Source organism: Elaeis guineensis, chromosome 9 (assembly GCF_000442705.2).
Source record: "Elaeis guineensis isolate ETL-2024a chromosome 9, EG11, whole genome shotgun sequence".
NCBI classification, from domain to species: Eukaryota; Viridiplantae; Streptophyta; class Magnoliopsida; order Arecales; family Arecaceae; genus Elaeis; species Elaeis guineensis.
The window spans coordinates 15,420,465-15,439,837 of record NC_026001.2 but is presented as its reverse complement, the minus strand read 5'-3'; the positions used below and the strand labels follow the sequence as shown (position 1 = coordinate 15,439,837).

Here is a 19,373-nt window from a genome sequence, read left to right as displayed (position 1 = left end):
AGTAACACGAACAATGGAAGAAAGTAACACAAGAACAATGGAAATTCCAAAGGAAACATTACTGATGGTAATCCCTAACTAATTAATAATCCTTTAATTAGTCGTTATATAATTTTACAATACATATCTTCTATAATAAAAGATGCACATATCATACTTCGCAAAGTTATAGAATTAAAACAAGAAGTATAATTACGGACAATGAGAATATTTTCAATCGTGCGGATGGTGCATGTGACGGGATGAGTTCAATCGATATGTTGCCGCACCGTCCGGGCCACGCCACGACTCATGCGCAAGCAACGAAGGCAACAACTGCAAATGGGTTGACCCATAAATCACGTTCTCGTCGGCGGTCTAGTCCCCCTGGAATTTGGGAAGTCTCCATGAACCATGATACACGAAATAATAAAAAGCCACAGTCCGCTTGACCTAAGTCAAGGAGACTTGGCTTGACTTTAGCCACGACAATCACAAGTCCGTAGAAGAACGTGCATCCATTGGCCTTAAAAGGATTCCCTCTGCTAGCTATGGAGACGATATTACAATGAGGTATATTGCCCTAGTATAATTATCAGGCATGTTATCACTTACGTGCAACGAAATTAAGCTAGCAAGCTAGCTCTAGCTGATATAGTGCTAGATTATATGAGACATATGCCAAATAGTTACCCAGAGTAGCATGACAAGTTAGGATTCTAAGTTCTACTCGGGAGGTCATGCTAGCTTTTGAGCATGTGAACAATAATGGAAGTTTTGTATGTATTTTTTATTTGTCACTCAGCCCCCTTGAAATACGGTCATAGTGCAACATGGCCATACATCACTTCTATTTGCTGCAAAATTAGATATGCTATGGGATCGTACTTAGAAAGGCAATAATAATGGTAAATTAGTTTGTCAGATGGCTTTCTAATTCATTTCTTATTGATAATAGTTTGCATCCATTGTTATAGGGTTGGACGATAATATGTTGAAACGTTGGAGGATGATATACTCATTGTTCAGTCTTTTATGTTTACAATTTGGACAAACTTTTCATTTTGGACGAAAAGACAATGGAAGAAACTAAATACATAGACAATAAAAACTGCCTCTCAATAGAAGAAATTAATGACCAGCTACATTACAATTATTATAATAAAAACATGAAAATCAAGAGAATTTATATATACATACGCATGTATATACATATATTTGTAGAGAGAGAGAGATACTATATACTCCATTTGAATGGATTCGAAAGCAAATTCAATCACCTATGGAGCCGCCCAATCTTGCAGCAATTTTGAACTAACAAGAGCCTTATTAACAGTTTAATGAGAGCCATTAAGGAAGAAAAAAAGTATTAGTAAGATAGGAAGTGCAGCTCATACCTGAACAAAAATCATATGAGGTAGGTACCATAAAAAGAAATATAGAGTAAGTTTCCAATTTTGCCATGTTTCCTATATTACCCATCTTAAAGTAGAAGTTTAAAGTCAGGGACTTTTTCTATTAACATAGACGTGGGACTTTTTCTATTAACATAGACGTCCGTCTCATGATAAAAAAAGAAAGAATCATGCATGGCATTTTTTTTCTTCCTCATGTCCAAAATATACTTTTTATCAATGCATACTAAACTAAACAACATACACCAAACACATTAGCCATTTAGCAAGCTAATATACACATCTAAGTAAATCAAGATCTACTTTCTAAAATATGATGTTTATCAATATACAGTATGAGATTAAATGATATACATTTAATAAATTAGTTATCTAGCAATTCAATATATACCTTTAAGAAAATTAATAAATAATTTTTAAAGTATTATGTTCATCAATATGTACTACACAGTTTGATGATACATATTTATTAACTTTATGGTACACACTGCAAGCTTATTCGATACATACCCAATAATGATCTAATATACATCTTTAGATAAATCGATATATAGTTTCAAAATATACTTTTTATCTAGAAGCATGCATTAGATTACTATTAGGTATATATCAAAGAACCTATGTATCAGAAAATCGATAAGTATGTATCACATAACCATTTGGTATGTAATGATGAATATAATGTTTTAAAAACTTGTATCTATTTGTTTAAAAGTGTGTATTGGGTTCTAAATGAATAATTTGTTGAGTATACATCATCTAGCTGTGCACTGTATATCAGTGGATTTTATATTTTATAAATTATATATCAATTTACATAGAGATACATATTGACTTGTTTAATGATTAATTTACTTAGTATATATCACTTGGTCATACAGTATATATCGATAAAAAGTATGTAATAAAAATGAGGGAGAAAGAAAATGCTATGCTTTTTTTAATCAAGAGACTAATGACTATTAATACAAGTTTTTGACTTTTAGGTTTTTTCTTAAGATTGATATTAAAGAAAATACGGCAAAATCAGAAGCCTACTCTATATTTCCTTTTGGGTGGCCACCCCATACGATTTTTGTTCTTCTGCACCAATTCCTTGGTATTATCCTTTCAAAAAAAAACTCTTCCATAAAGACTAGCTACTTCATTGATTGCTAGGGTCTAGTTCATTAATATCTAATAGTAAACACAAACTAGCCATGGAAAAATAAAAACCTACACTTTGCTACAAAAATAAATAGAAACATCTAAAGAATAATACTAATCATTCCAAGATAAACACAAAACCTCTAGAATAAACATAGAATGTACATGCATAAACTATGATTGATAAATATATAATTAAGCTGAACAACTATTAATTATTAATACTAAATACTATTGAACTACATTTTTGACCTTGATTAAATTATGAATTACTCCAAAAGCAATTGATCTGAAAAGGTTTGATCTACCAAAGTTGGTTCGTTGCTATAGCATCAAATACTTCTATTTTGCATCATTCATTATAGAGTTTTCTTATCATTAATATTTTTGAAATTCATTTCCTTTTAAGTACACTGGCTCGATCTTGTGACTTAATTTGCAGAACCTCCACAAAATTAATAATTTCTCTACTGTTGGAGGTTGATGATGCAAATTGATAATGAATTAGTCTGGTGCTTTCATGGAGACAGAAGAATATTGGGAAGTGATTGAGTCTCTAAACTCATACACATGATTTTTTTTGGCCATCACTTTATATTTGTGAGGCATGAAAGTTTATCAAGGAAAACTTCAAGTTATATCATCGAAAGGGAATTTGAATGTCTAAGTTTCACTCCTTTTAAATTGAACTCTCAAAATGTATGAAGCTAATTGGAATAATGGTTTCATTGTTATCATGTCTTCTATTTAAAGGAGCTTTAAGGAGCTAAAAAGCAGGTACAAAGTTTCGTAGAGAAGAATTCAAAAGATAAGATACCACCATGTTTAACTACTTTTGCTGTAGCTGCTACTAAAATAAGAAAAGATATGAACAAGAAATTGAAATGGCATTGCTGCTACTACTACTACTATGACTATTGCTACTAGCAAGAAATTATCATACGATGGAACAAGAGAAATACAAATATGTAAAAGAGGTGATAGAGTAGTAGTAACACCCCAAGAAATGGAGGAGGTTTCAAATTCAAAATGTTGAATGTGCTTCCAAAACTTTGTGAACATAGGTATCCCCTAGCGGGCCTTTCTCCTGTTGTTGAAAGAAAAAAAAAAGATAAATGTCATGCCTCGAACTCAGCATTTGGATCGAATACATGATGGCTACACACTCCTTAGACAAGATCCTAAAGAATATGTAAGATCTTAAAATTCGTTAGAACTTATGAATACTATTAATCTGAATTTACAATAAATATCAAACCTTATATGATTTACAAAATCTGATCATCTAATTGATATTGATGATGATCTATGTAATCAATCCTTTCAAATCATGATCCCAACCTTAGCCAAGTATAAGCATCCTCTAATTCTGAACAAGCATCCTATAACTCTGAAAAAAGAAAAAGGTTGTAAGCTTTATAGCCCAATAAGAATCCTTCACGTCCACATCAGCATGAATATAAAAAATCTTTTAATAAATATATATAACTAATAGAAAAATAGCAAATTCATACGTCATCAATTTGATAATAGAATAATATTATCATGTACAATATTATTGAACACGTTACATATCATAAATCAATGATTTTTTTCAACAGTAATTCAATGAGGTTGCTTATCATTAACTAATTAATATAATTTTGATCTCAATAATATTATTATTTCGATACTAGACTAGATCCACTCACACTCCAGCTCATGGTAGGCAAATCACACACCATATTTTTGTCCATGACGGGTATCTGCATCTCAGCCTACGGCTGACATTACAAGTATTATATTTCACATGTATCGACTAGTCTAGATATCCTTCAATTAAATAGATTCATCATCTTGGTTTGATTTCGACACTGTCACACCATGTTTTAGCCTATGGTAGTCCAAAACATATCAATCCACGGTTGATACACCATGTTTCATACATGGCCAACTAGTCCACATACCTTTTTTTCCTATATTTTATATTTATCTTTTCAACATTGGACTAATACAACCATGCTCCAGCCCATGGTAGGCCAAACACAATACTGTGCCCCAGTCTGAGGCTAATCTAGTATACATACCATATTTCTTATATGGCTAAACAATCCAGACACCGTCCATGCATACATGGCTCATCCGTATTATTAAAGTCATAATCTGATTTTCGATATTAGATTCATCACAGTCATGCTCCAGCTCATGACAGGCCCAAAAATAATGTTGCATCCCAGTTTGAGATTGATCCAGCATATGCACTACGTTTCTTGCATGACTGACTAATCTAGATGCCGTCCACCCTATTAATTATATTAAATTATGATTTTTCTTATTCAATAATCATTAAGCACCAATTAATCATAATTCAAGTAACATCAATTCAATAGTATATAATACACATATTGATAGATATAAAATATACATCAATCATACTGATTTAATGCTTCATAAATATGTAGATAAGCATATTGAAGAACCCTTATCTCTATCAGTGATTGACTCAAATACAGTAATTGATGAAGTCCTTGATCTATGAATTCGCGACAAAATATTTGACTCAACACCATCTTGCTCTAGCAATTGCTCATCTATAGAGCCAATCCTCACCATCAAACCAATTGTAACATCAAGGATCCCCGATGAAAAATTATAGAAAAATTAGGATAGATGGTTTCTACATTGCACGATGCTAGCTCGAGACCTCGAATCTTACAATCCAATCTAAGACACATCCTAGCAACGATTCAAATCTATCATGTATCTAGACCCTCCACCGGTCCATAGGATTTTTAGAGAGAAATCAATGAAGAGAGAAAATCATAAAGAGAAAGAGAAAAAATTTCGGAGAAAGAAAGTAGAGATAGAAATATATAGAGAGAGAAAGTGGAGAGAGAAGGTAGAGAGAGAAGAGAGGGAATAGAGAGAAACTCTCTCCTATTTGTTTTCTTTTTTCTTTTTCTTTTCTTTTCTTCTTTTTCTACTTCTCCTTCTCTTTCTCTCATTTTCTCTTTCTTCTGCGTTGAAACAGGGGAAGGGGGCCTTAGTCAACCCACCTTCCATGGGGCTATAGCCTTCTCCAGTAGTGCCTCAATGGCTCCGACAAAGGGTGGCTCTAGCCCTCAATGACCAAGATAAGACCGCAATCTAGCAATAACAACCGATCCGGTGGAAGGAAATCCAACAATGGCAGCCAGTCCGATGGAAGGAAAAGAAGGAGAATAAAATAGGGGAAGAATCGGTCTCCTATAAAATCTAGCAGCCGACAGCTCAATCCAACTATCAAGGGTTTCCTAAGGTTAAAAAAGAGAAGAGGAAAGATTTGTTACCTCAACTCCGGTGGTCGATTGACAGTGACTCATCAAAAATTATCCGACCGAAAGAACCCTCTAAACCCACAGTTTCATCGACGATTGTCTAGAGATTTGAGGGGGATGGTTGGGGATTTAAAAGTGTAGATCTTAGGATCCTTGCTGGAGTTCGATCAGCCCTAGGATTCCTCTGCCAATCGAATTTGGAAGAAGAGATGGACTCCATCAGGAGTCCGATCTTCTAAGAGGACATGAGGTTCTATAGTTTTTTCTTTTTTTGTTTTGCTTTAAGATTTATGCAGGGGAAAATTTTAGGATCCAGGTCCTTACAGTAAGAAGTTGCACATAGCTTGCAACTCAGGTAACCGGTATGGCCACCTTGAATTTGTACATACATTAAGCACCAGCAACAATTGCTGATGTTTGGAAGAATCTGACCACCTCCAATCAATCACAAACCTTACTAAGTATTGCACATTAAATTAGATAGCCTTGGCCAACCTGAAAAAGTTGCTTGCTACCGAACAACATACGAGTAGGAAAATTTCGAACTTCATACCCTGTAGGCTGGGTGCGTTCCTTATAAATAAGAGAAGAAGACAGACTATTTAATGAGAGGCTTCATCGACGATCTTTTCACACTTTTTTTACATGGAAGTTCATTTTATATTCCTTTTTTCAAGGATCCATCTTTAAACATTTTAAGACTGAGGGTGTTGAACACTGCTCGTGAGTACTGGCGTGACGCATTCCTCCAGTCTGTTCCCGCTTTCATCATCATTTCAAATTCTTCATAGCTTATTCGGCCGTCCTGCAGTGCACATACAAGATCATAGATGAGGTTAAAAGAATGGCTGCAGTGCAAAATAACAGCTTGTGCTAGAAGGTGAAGCATATAAACTTGTGGCTTCTGTTTTGTAAGGAAAGATGTAACCACTGCTAAATAGCCAGCAATCAAGGCAATCAATTATTCCCAAAATTGTGTTGGTTTAATTCTGATAGAGTATATCGAACCAAGACAAAAGAGAGATATAAAGTTGATGCAACCTTGTCCTTGTCAACATCGGATATGATATCCAAGATTACTTGGTCATTAGCATCGAGTTCATCTCCTCCTAAAGCTTCTCTCAACTCATCAATTTCAATATATCCACTTCCATCCTTGTCGAAGTGTTTGAATGCTTTTGGAAGGTGTTCCTCGCTGCGGATCTTCTTCAAGTGGATGCATACTGTCACAAACTCCTCACAGTTCAGGTGACCATTTCCATCTATGTCTGCCTGCAAAGAGAAAAAAAAGGTATCTCGGAGTCAGATGAGCGCAGATGGAAGGCCAGCAAAACTGTTACATGGAACAGATTGCAAGCATCAAAAGAGCCCTCACCGCTTCCATTAACATGTCAATATCCTTTTCTGGCATATGGTGTCCAGTTAAGTTGAAACCATTTTTAAGTTCATCAAGTGTCAACTTCCCTTTCTTGTTGATATCCATCATGTGAAACATTTGCTTAATATCAGCTACTTCCTCCACTGGTAAGTGTTCGGCCACCACCTACAGAATGTAAAGATATTTTATTTCCAATTATAGACAGAGAAGAGCATGTCAGTCATAGTTCCATGTGAAAATGTGGCTCAAGCTCACTATTAATGCTTTCTTCTTGAACTTGTTCATGACTGAGAACTGATTAAGCCTTGATCTGACAGCTTCTCCAAGGGGAATATCCGGAGCTTGCTTGGTATTCTGCAGCCAAGGGTGTCCTTCATATATAAAAAAGGTGACAATTAGTCGATGCAGAAATAACTCAATCTTTCATTACATAAGCTCAATTGATATTGGAGGCTCAAGTTTACATAGTGGTTAGAGTTCAGGAATCAAAAAAAAAGGCAGATGTAAAAGTAATGCATGTACATTAAGTTGATCAAGAGGACCATTCTAGTCTGGCTTATTCTTTAAGAGAATGGGAAATCAATTTTACATTGATGTAGCCTCACGATTGAAGAGACTAAGCCAGAGCTTTCAACTTTCCGCTATTAGAGCAAAGCAATCAGAAAAATGAGATTCTGTTTACCCCTTGAATTAATGCATCAAAAGAAAAGAACACAAATGTACAAAAGATTACAACCATTTCATTTTTCAGCAGAGTTCTGCACATTACATTGCTAAGTGACTAACAAGGATCTGATGACTCAGTAAAACATAATCTGCAAGTCTCATCAATAACAGTCAGCTATATGGATTGAAATATGATGCTTCAAAGCATCAGACCATAATCCCACTGCCTCCTAATGTGACATGAAATAATGGACTTTTTTAAAAAATAGATCATGATTTGTTGGCATCGAACTGAAATGAGAGAGCAACCTTGCGAGGTTATCCTAGATCTTGAAGCAGTGGAGGCAAAGTGAAAAGCAGGAAACAGAGTGATTGTTTTCTTTTTCATTTAAATTTTATTTTGACGAGGTAAACACACAGCCTCACCTTCTTTTATTTGGTGAAGGAACGGAACCCAAGTCTCTCATATCAATACTAAAATACACTACCGACTAAGATATTTCATATATGATGAATCATATGATAAACCAAAGAGAGAAAAATAAAACACTATGAATCATGAAGGGGCAAATAAAGAACATACTAAGAACTTCTTGAACAGTCAACCTAGTGTAGGGATTTGGATCGAGCATGCTTCTCACAAGATCCTTCGCATTTTGAGATACTTTAGACCATGGCTCCCTTTCAAGATTAATAACCGACCGGATAATTGACTGCGCAATTCCTTCATCAGTTTCTGCACACAGGTAACAAAGCCCTCAGCATTAGGTGACACAAACTACCATAATTCCTCTGACTTTGGCCAGTCAGAGATATCTAGCTTCTTTTTTTTTTTTGAAGGATTGGCTTGCTTGTCATTCATTATCTGTTGCCTACGTAAAAATTTGGGAAGCCTTTTCTTCCAGAAAAAAGAAAAAAATAACGAGAATATGTTACTATGATTCTATAGAATAGTATTCAAATTTGGAGAAGAGACAAACCCGCCCAAAAAGGCGGGACACCACACAGTAAGATATAGAGAATAACCCCCGCACTCCATACATCTACTTGAGGCCCATAGTTCCGCTTCAGGACTTCTGGGGCCATGTAATATGGACTGCCAACTATTTCATTGAAACTTTCACCTAAAGCAAGAATCAAAAATAACAAGTAGTTGTAAGACAGTTAAACGCAAATGATAGTAATTTAACCATCTCAAAAGGGATGCGAGAAATGAAACTGTGGACCTACCAGGCTTGAAGAATACAGAGAGCCCAAAATCGATTGCCTTCAGTGGAGCATTTTCAGATTGATTTGCAAACAAGAAATTCTCTGGCTTGAGGTCCCGATGGATTACACCATTCTTATGGCAATGCTGCAGTAAAGATGGCAATGTATGAAAAACATACAATGTGGAAGAGCTATCTTGTAACAGAAAATTCAGGCTTTCTTGAGAACAATAGTGGGAACACAACAATTCATGCCAAGGACATGATGCACAGACTATCTGTGCCGAATACTTGGAAAACAAATATGAAGATTCAGATGCAGAAACTTCTCCTTTAGGAGGAGGGTTGCGGCCACTGGCTATCGTCCTTTAACCAAGTTACACAAGAATGCAAGAACTCTTGCAAGTTTGTTGCTCTTTTTCATGCACCCTCCACAGAAGAAAGGCATGATCCCACTCATTTCATTTACAGACTTGTGAAAGAAACAAACTGTGGATCCTTGAGAACGAAATCTATGGTGAAGAATCAGAGGAGTACCCCCCCAAAAAGTGAAAAGAGGCCCTACAAGAATTCTTGCAAAAATCAATAGTTTAATATGGAGCCCGGGTACTCCTGTGCACCGCACTGTGCCGTGCACAGTGCACCACACTGTGCAGTGCACAGTGCACCATCCATCGTGCGATGGACGGCCATGCATGGATGCGTGCTCATTGTGCGCAGCCATCCATCGCACGATGGATGGTGCGTGCTGTGCACCTCACCATATGGTGCACAGCAGATGATCCGCGCTGTTTAATGTGTCTTCCTCATTCTAAAATTCCAAGTTTTCCACTCAAAGCTTTAAAACCTTAGAAAAAGGTTCTTATCTGGTGATTTTAATCTTTTGCCATGCCAATCTCGTTGCTGGCACTGGTATGGCTGTGCATGATATTGATTATCTAATTTGTGATCTGGGTCTTGGGAAAGACTGAATTAATTTGAGGCCTCCTTAAGCAATTAAATACTAACGTCCGGTTTACAGAGCAGCTGCCTGCAATGGGGATCGATGTCAGGCTCTCCCGCATATATAAAACCACCAAAACACAATATTGTCACCTAATGCTCTCATTTTCAGGTCTTCCCTTGCCACAGTATGCGTCTGTCATTGAATGGGGACTGTCAGATTTCCAACCATGTAAATGGTTAACCTCACAAAATGCTCCATTTCACCGCCAAGTTTGGAGCTGTAAGGATCACTGTTCTTCTGCTTGTTTTGAAGACCTTTGGAACCACAACCTCGATGTTGCAGAATCTTCTGAGATATGCTATGATTTTTTCAAAATTCACCCTGAACTTATCTAAGCATTCTGTCACAAATGTGTTTCATGTTTTATTTGAAATGCACAAATCCAGTGAAGATAGCTAAAAAGTAAAGAAGGTACAAGGTTTTGGAGAACCTTTCTTCTTCTTCTTTTTTTTTTTTTTTTGAGGAAAAAGGTTTTGGAGAACTTGTTTTTTATGCAATGTACAACAATTCTTACTTCCATAAACAAGTGTAATTCCTAACCTCGTGACAGCTGAATCTTTTAAGCAGAAAGGACAAATCCAATTATCAGTCAGTACTGATATAAAAATCTACCCATATCAATTGGTCTTGCATCAATTTATTCCTCACATAATCATGCCTGGCTCTATCACACGTCCACCTCATCAACAACTAATTCTTTGTTCTTAAACCTCATTGACAATAATCTCAATGCATGCAAATCTGTGAAACTTGATCCTCGTTTACAGAGTTTCATGTTACTGTTTCTCAACAATTCATCCATTCAGCTCTAACTCCATCAAATATGTCATTTATATGTCTCTAATTTTTGGAAAAATTTATGAATACAGTGAATGCAATCACATATAGCCATCTCCCTGACCAATATATATGAATACAATATATCAACCAAGGCGAATTAAGTTCTAAGCATCTAAATCGAAGTAGAAGTAACCAGACGATGAATCATCTTGTCACTAATCAACCATCAACGCAAAGATTCGATCACGTAGCCTAAAAATGACGTACCTGAACAACCTCCATGATGGTCCGCATGACGGTGGCCGCAGCGCGCTCTGTGTAGTGGCCTCTGGCGATGATGCGGTCGAAGAGCTCCCCGCCCTCGCACACCTCCATGACGAGGTGCACGGCCTCCTTGTCCTCGAACGCATCCCGCAGCTGCACGATGTTGGGGTGCGCCGGGAGGCCGCGCATGATCTCGACCTCGCGCCGCACGTCCTCGACGTCGACGCACGTCCGCAGCTTCCGCTTGGAGATGGACTTGCAGGCGAGCACCTCCCCGGTCTTGGTGTCGGTGCAGCGCCGCGTCACCCCGAACTCGCCACGGCCGAGCTCCTTCCCGAGCTCGTACCGGAGGGGGAGGTCGGTGGCCGCCTTGGAGTCAGGGAGGACGGTGATGGGAGTTATGGGCCTGCCCTTGTCGTCGTCGACGGTGGAGATGGGCGAGAGGCAGCGGAGGTTGCGGGGTTTCTTGTTGTTGGAGGGGGCGGAGCAGCAGTTGCCCATCTGCTGCCTCGCCCTCGTCCACCACTCTTTCCCTCTCTCTTTCTCTCTCTACGAAGAATGGGGGGAGGGGGAAGACAGAGAATGAGAGAGAGGACAGAAGGAGGAGGAGAGAGAAGGGGAAGACCTGGGTCCTTGGCCATGGGAGCTGGTCGGTTGGAGAGCCTTTCTCTGAGTGTTCCTCCGCTCTTTTCTCCCTTCTATTTTGATCAGCCCGCCTTTTCTTGAGGGACCGTTGGGATGCATGACACGTAAGCTTCAAGAGTGTTGCATGGCAACTTGCATCAGCAACGGTAAAAACTGCCAAGGATGAGGAGGATGAATGCAAGGTCAACCTCTACAGTGATAACCATGGTTTAAAGTAACGTTGTTATTGATGGTTATGTTATATATATTAATATTAACAAGGCGTATTTAGAATGTCGTTATTAAACATATTTGCACTTTTTATCTAAAAAAAATAATATTTTGAGACCTTGTACCGAGTGAAATTTTTTTTTTTTATTTGGTGAATACTTAAAAATTATTCTTTTATTTGACCAAGAGAGATTTGGGGAAACAATGATATTACGTTTCTGTGATTCACCATATTTTCCATTTTTTAGGTAAAATAATTAATTTCCAGCACAAGTTAACAACCATTATCAACTATCTCAATACCAAATAAACTCATTCTAGACAAATTTAGGTAAATAATAGCCGTGATAATTGTTTCAATGATCATTAATGGGAATACATAATAATGGGGACGATGGGGCTCTGGAGATTTTGCTGAAGGTAATAATTAACAATACTCCAAACTACTGTAGCAACAGTTTGCCTAGCCAAGCCTTTGGCCGGTGAAATTTCATATCTTACTCCATATTTAGTGATTAAATTGAAAAAATGTGGATGATATGGATGAAATAATTGTTTATTTAAAATAAATATTTTTAATGCATCAAGAGATTTGAATTCACAAAATATTATGCGTAAATTATATTCTTGACCTCCGAACAAAATTAAATTTTTTTAAATAATTTTTAAATTATAAAAAACTAAAATTTAGTTTTTGAACTACCACAACTAGTTTAATGTCCTCAAGCATAATTCTGACAGTTTTTTGTTATCGAAAATTTGATGCAGCAATCTTCAATACTCATGCCGAATATTCTTTGCTCACGTCGTTCAACCTAACGTGATTTAAAATATTTTAAAAAATTGATGCTGGTATGGCCAAAATCTCTAATTTCAAAAGATACCATCTTCTCCTCCAATCGACAACCATCTTCTTTCCCAATTTGAGCAAGACGGCCACCGATGATAGGGAGGAGAGCTGGAGGAGAGGAGATCAGTGGGCATGGGAACAGAGGCTATGATGTGTTTGTAGATTAGCGCTTGGTGCTGGAGCTCCTGCCACTGCGCCGAAGTAAAAGGAATCACCCTCAGAGCCGCTGCAGAGGCAGCGCCACCAACGCCCATTCTCACGCCTGCATCACCCCACCCAAGAACTCATCAGTCTTTCCTCCACCCTTTTTCCTGTGGCCACTGAGTTATTTAATGGATTCCACCTCCACCTTAAGACAGCATCGAACGCAAAAGAGATATATAATGGAGGAGATGAAGAAGGGTAAAAAAAAAAAAAAAAAACTGGGGATTTGATGGTGGTGGGAAAAGGTTGCGGAGCTCTTCCACCATGAGGCATCGCTCAAAATAAGGTGGGGCCGCTGCTGAGAAACGAAGTTGAAGTTGGAACGCTACAACCATCCCTGGTACTGGTACAAGAAGAAAGGAAGGAAACCCAACCGTGCGGATCAGCTTCTGAGGAGCAAATGAGGTGGAATCCGAACCACAGCCAAAGCCAAGGCCCAGACTCTCTTCATCCTCCTTTCTTTCCCTTTTGTCCCCCAGACCAACTCCAGTTTCCACTCTCAACAGCGGGATGAACCCACTGTGATCCTTATCTCTCTGCGGACCTGATCACCGGCCGGATTTGGGCCTAAAAATGACAAAATTTATATAGGCCCAGCCCGAATCCTGATTAAAAATGAGCCCGAGACCCGGCCCATGAACAGGCCCAATCTAGCCCATCTTCTGTTAACTTTTGCGTCTGCCGTAGCTGTTGGGTCTGTAGATCGTGTTTTCCTTCTGTATCGAAGCACCTATGGACGTATATTTCTACTCCAGCTGTCTTATTCGAATTGGGGAAGAAGACGGTTGCCAATTGAAGGAGAAGATCCGGTACAAGAAAAAGAATTTTTTGTGACGGTATTTCAACCATCATCATTTCGATCGTAGCAAAACCTCCACGACGAGAAAATATCATCATAAAATATTTTTATAATAAATTTTTACGATGTCAATTTTTTACGTCGCAAAAAAATATCGTATGAGATGCATTTGTAATATTTATTTACGATAAAAATTATTATCGTAAAAAATATTTTTATAGCATTTTGCCATCGCAAATAAGTACTTTATTTTTGCAACAACCATAGCTATTGCAAAGAGCGGTAACAAAATTTTTTTTGTTACAGTACTTTACCATCGCAAATAGTGATAATAAAAAAAAAAATTTACTTAAAGCATTTTACCGTTGTAAATAATAGTAGCAAAAAATATTTTATTATCTTTTCATAAATATTTTATGATAATAAATATCATCACAAATAATCTAAATTATATTTTTATTAATTATTTTTATTTTTTTATTTTTTTATATAATTATGTCTGTGAACTTCTAATCAATATTGAAATACTGCTTATCAATTAGAGAGAAAATAAAGTATAATATTTAAATATTGAAAAAAAAATCCATTCAACTAAAAATAACTAAAATATATTATCTAATATTAAAAGTTTATCTAAATTTTATTTAAACATAATATAAATATTCAAATACATGTCCATGATCGAAAATACAATAACAAACAAAACAGTACATAAAATTTGCTTGCTTCATCTTCATAAAATTATATCTAAATCTAAAAATAAATAAAAAATATATATTAATTTAATAAATTATTATAAAAATATAAAATAAGGCCACTAATATATAAAATATATAAAAATAATTCCAAAACGACATGTGGTGGACCCTAAGTAAAATAAAGCAAACCAACGGACCTAACCAAAACGACAAAGTTTCATTCCAAAGACTTGGAATCCTGCTTTTCCATTGTTTTTTTTCCCCTTTGTTCAGTAAGAAACCTTTCCACCGTTCAGTGCCAGCATAGAGCCCAATTATATTATCCAGAAACATATATATTATCCACAAATTTCAAATCCGTTCATGGGCTCAGGAGGAAAAAAATTAAGACAGTTCTGACAGAACGAGCTGTAACAATCGAATTAGGCATACAACGAATGACGTATTTGCTGAAACAAAATTTACTTATCACTTATCAATTAAGAATTGAAAAAAATAAAGAACAAGAAGAAGAAGAAGAAGAAGATCTAGATGTTTCAAATTACCAAATCATTCGATCGTCGAAAACCCAACCACCCCCAGAGCTCCGAAACGCATCGTGGCATCATCAAATCTGAGAAAAGAATACATATATTTAAAAAAAAAAAAAAATTGTGTAAGAGATGAAACAAAAGAAACACGGTTTTATTCAAAGACTAACACATAAATAAAATATCAAACAATAATAATAAGTCAGCCCACAACTAAAGAATAATAATACATGCCTCACTGTTGTCCAATGACCATTATAAGCATAACGAGAAACCTACAGTCTATATAGTACTCTTTAAAGATTTGGAGCCTTCTATGAGTAAAGGCAAAGGATAATATTTCTGGAAATGGTGGAAAGATCAGTTTTTAAGAAGCTGGACTTGGAACGCTTACTGGAAACCATTCTCAGCATTGTAGGGTTTTTTTTAAAAAAATACCCATTGTAAAAAGTGCAAGATAATTAGTTTATAAAAGAATAAGTGCAAGGTGAGTGGTTCCTCAATTCCCTTCAGTAACTTCATTTTAGAAGTCCAGGTGTACATTAGGGAATATCATGACAAGCGGTATTGCAAATATTGTGCAAATATGACTGATTACAGGGCAAACTGTAGACTGCAGAGTAAATAAACAAGGCCAAGATGAAAAATAGAATACACAAGGCTATGGCAGAATTGCCATGATACTGCAGATGCATCAGAAAAGCTGACAAAACAAAAGCCGCAGAGTTGCTAAACTACAAGGACCAATGCGGCACATGATCTAAATTTGTAAAATATAAATCTAGCAATGAAGACAATTTTAAAGAAAATGGAGAAAATGGGTCCAAACTTCTCTATAAAATATCAAGCAACACTCAATAAACCAAAAAAAGAAACACTTTAAATGCAAATCATTTTACTAGAATTCTTGCCTAACAAGGTTAGTGCAGGTGAAAAAACGAGCCAGCATGTGATTGCCAGCAAAACAAGCTAGCTGACCAATGACACCAATTATTAACAAGCACATTAATGAAATATGAAGCACCTTGAACACATGCTAACAAAACTATTAAAAATGATAGTTCGAAGAAAAATCTGGATAACAAGAATATCATCACAAACCTCATCAGGCATCTAGGTGAATCTCTCATTTTTCGATGCACGTGTTTGGTGAGCACTAGATGCATCTGGAACCTATATGTTATAAAAAATTAAAAGATATAAAATTAATTATAAATAACACCCAATTAATGTATAATATAAATCTAACTAAATAAATAGAATATACCTATCTGCTACTGGATGGCACCGAACGAGGAGTACCTACTGGGTTGTGCGCAAAACATCCACTCGCCATCTAAGCATGCATCTGATGGAACTGTGCCTCCAAGCAGAAAATCTTGTCATCAAACTCAGCCCGAAGCTTATTTCGAATCCGTCCTAATGATCTCCTCTGATGGTGCCTGAGAAGACTGCTCATGCAAACATCACCTTATCACGCTCGAACTCCAAGTACACATCCGTCTATGTCCATCTTCTCCCATCACCCCCATAAAGATACGATCTTTCAGTTCTGATGTGTGCTCATCTTCAGGTACCTCCTCAAGTCATCGTTTCATCTCCTCCTGTAATAAGAAATTATAATATGGATATTAATATATAAAATATACTATATGTAAAGAAAATTTAAATTATGCACTTACAATAAACTCTTGCGCATCCACATCAATGACACCCTGCTTTGAAGTGCGTGTTCTAACAAACATGCTTAGTCGATCTATTTCTAATCCCTCTGCTTCCATCTATTAATATAAATAACCTAGATATATTTAAGAATTTGCAGTAGAGTTATATTTAATATAAACTTGTAATATTCTGAATATACATTTACTTCAATAACAAAAAATAAAGTTCTCCGTATCTTATGCAAGCCTTTCAACATCTTTCTGTTATTTTTGTTTCGTACACACTGTGCCTATAAGAGTTATTAATGTAATTAAAAATATAATGTATTTTTATTATATGAAAAAAAACTAATCACAAAAGTAATTAAAAAATACGTACTTGGACATCTTCTTGTCCCCAATAACGAACAAGTATCTCCCACTGATCAGTTTTCATACATGGAGGAGGTTTAGAGAAAAGATCTTCTTCCCTCTGGTGCTCATCATAGTAATGACGCTTGATATAAGACTTCCAATTCCTCCACATCTCACCAACCGACCTTAAATAGTTTTTTCTATATTCACCAGGGCATTTGTGTTATCCTATAAAATTAAAATTTCATATATATATTGCAAATTTGTATTTTTCACTGTATCATACTCTAGTCTTTATTGGTTCTGTAGTAGCCTGAATATGTGTATATCAAATACTAACTCATATTCTACTTGATATGGTGCTTTGACACAATACATGGTAGATAAGAAGCAATAAAAGGAATTTCTTATTCCCATTAGTATTCTAATAAAATTTGTCATGCAAATGGACACATATTTATTCATTGTTTAATTTCTTGTTGGATATGTACCAGGGGAACACTATGGATTTCTTCCTATGTTTAACAATAAACATTGAATGTAATTTCCTTGAATGCTACTACATTAAAAACATAACCATTGAAAAAATTATGCTACTACATTAAAAACGTGGGCAACCAGTAATTTAGAATTCCTTCGATTTCGCACCTCTTTCCAAATATAATCTAGAATTAAATACATAATTATAAAATAAAAATTATAAATATATTTTATCTATACCTCTTTCCAAATGTGATCTAGAATATGCTAGGGCATTTCTGTCCAAGATGCATATATCAATGGGACATATGTCCCATTTTTCGCTATTACTCCTAACTGACTCTTGAACTTACTTGCATTGGACCCACAAGGTTGCATATAAGCATCAAATACCAAAGAAAACTTTTGACCCATGCCCCAAAACTCAATGCCGTGAGCCGTGCCTCGACTTTTTCAGCTAGAAGTTGACTAACCTGAATAACCTAATCAGTATCCAAATATAATAATAAGATAAGATAGTATAATGATTTTAACTTTATATAAGTAGAATAAATGATTTTACCTGCAATATCTGATGACTGTGGCTAAGATAATATGGCCTTTGATGATGGTTGGGTATTGGAATATGTATACAATGATGGTTGTGAATGAAGTGGAGACTACAAGCGAGGATCTACACAAGAATGCGATGTAGATCGCTGTCTATCTAGCTGAGCATTATGTGCTGAAAGTGATTGTTGCTATGACACATTATGACTGGATTGAGATGATAAATTAGCTTGTAATCTATCCAACATAGATACACCACATGTCCTCTTTGGAGCCATCCTATATGTAAAATATAAAAAGTAAACATCATCTTCATCTTAACTAACAAATAAACAACATTAACTAACAAAAAGTAAACATAAAAAATTAACTAACAAATGAACAATATTAACTTACATGTAAATTTTTACAATTAACAATAGTCATTCATTCTCATCCATCACAACATCATCATCGATGGATCTCATATTATCTACAGTTGTTCCATCTATGCCTTCCCTCATCCAATGAACATCATCATCACGAGTATATATTGTCTCATCAAAATATTATTCGTTACAAGGCTCTGCTTGAGGTACTGATTAGATAAATAATTTAACATTTCTAATTACTAAACTATTTTATAGCATTAAAAATATTTATTAAAGAAAACTAATAATATTGAATGTCTTATATATTAATTCTTATTTGATGTGCCATAACTAGTAGATTGATAATCAAATAGATCTCTAATTGTAGGAATTTTCAAAACATTGTTACATGGTAGGTTTAAGTTAGTTATGGAATTCTAGATGAAATGCATTCCACTGGATGTAGTTGGCTAAAAAAGTCTCACTGAATTTTCAAGCTTCTCTAATCACAGCATGCAGCAAGTGCAAAAAATTTGTACTACTTAGGTCGTAAAGAATTGTATACCTAGCTTGTATAATGTTAATGATTTTTATGTAAATATTTTATATTGCTGTAAGGCTCCGAAAGTAAGATCGGTATTGAACTGAGTTGGAGATTTGAAGGTTGTGCCGATGTGGACTGCGAACAAAATCTACAAAAGAAGTCCCAAAACCAGTGAGGTACCCACTAGTTTAGGATCCTCCAATGTTAACTCAGTCAAGGCCTTGAGAATAGATAGTGAAAATGGAGAAGTAGAAAGCAAGAAATGAGTTTAAAGGTGGATAGGAGTGGAGAGAACTCTGATTTTTCTCAGTAAAAAATTTAGCAAAATTTTATCTTTATGAGTTTAGACTTATCTTTC

General features: G+C 35.8%; 1 protein-coding gene across 3 annotated transcripts in view; it reads right to left on the bottom strand.

Annotated features, from left to right (window-relative positions):
• Positions 1–6,277: 6,277 nt before the first annotated feature.
• The window catches only part of LOC105051444 (calcium-dependent protein kinase 29), a 52,875-nt gene continuing 39,779 nt past the window's right edge, over positions 6,278–19,373 (bottom strand). For 2 of the 3 annotated variants that reach the window (XM_029266569.2, XM_029266570.2), the window contains exons 5-15: positions 16,342–16,678; positions 16,176–16,247; positions 15,090–15,157; positions 11,142–11,936; positions 9,111–9,234; positions 8,861–9,004; positions 8,464–8,616; positions 7,470–7,585; positions 7,212–7,379; positions 6,878–7,108; positions 6,278–6,641 (exon numbers count right to left, since the gene is read on the bottom strand). In XM_029266569.2, the coding sequence (XP_029122402.1) occupies positions 6,495–6,641; positions 6,878–7,108; positions 7,212–7,379; positions 7,470–7,585; positions 8,464–8,616; positions 8,861–9,004; positions 9,111–9,234; positions 11,142–11,639 (1,581 nt within the window). In that variant the 5' untranslated portion in view covers positions 11,640–11,936; positions 15,090–15,157; positions 16,176–16,247; positions 16,342–16,678 and the 3' untranslated portion in view covers positions 6,278–6,494. The remainder of the gene's footprint in view (positions 6,642–6,877; positions 7,109–7,211; positions 7,380–7,469; positions 7,586–8,463; positions 8,617–8,860; positions 9,005–9,110; positions 9,235–11,141; positions 11,937–15,089; positions 15,158–16,175; positions 16,248–16,341; positions 16,679–19,373) is intronic. The other variant, XM_073243889.1, reaches the window with a different exon arrangement.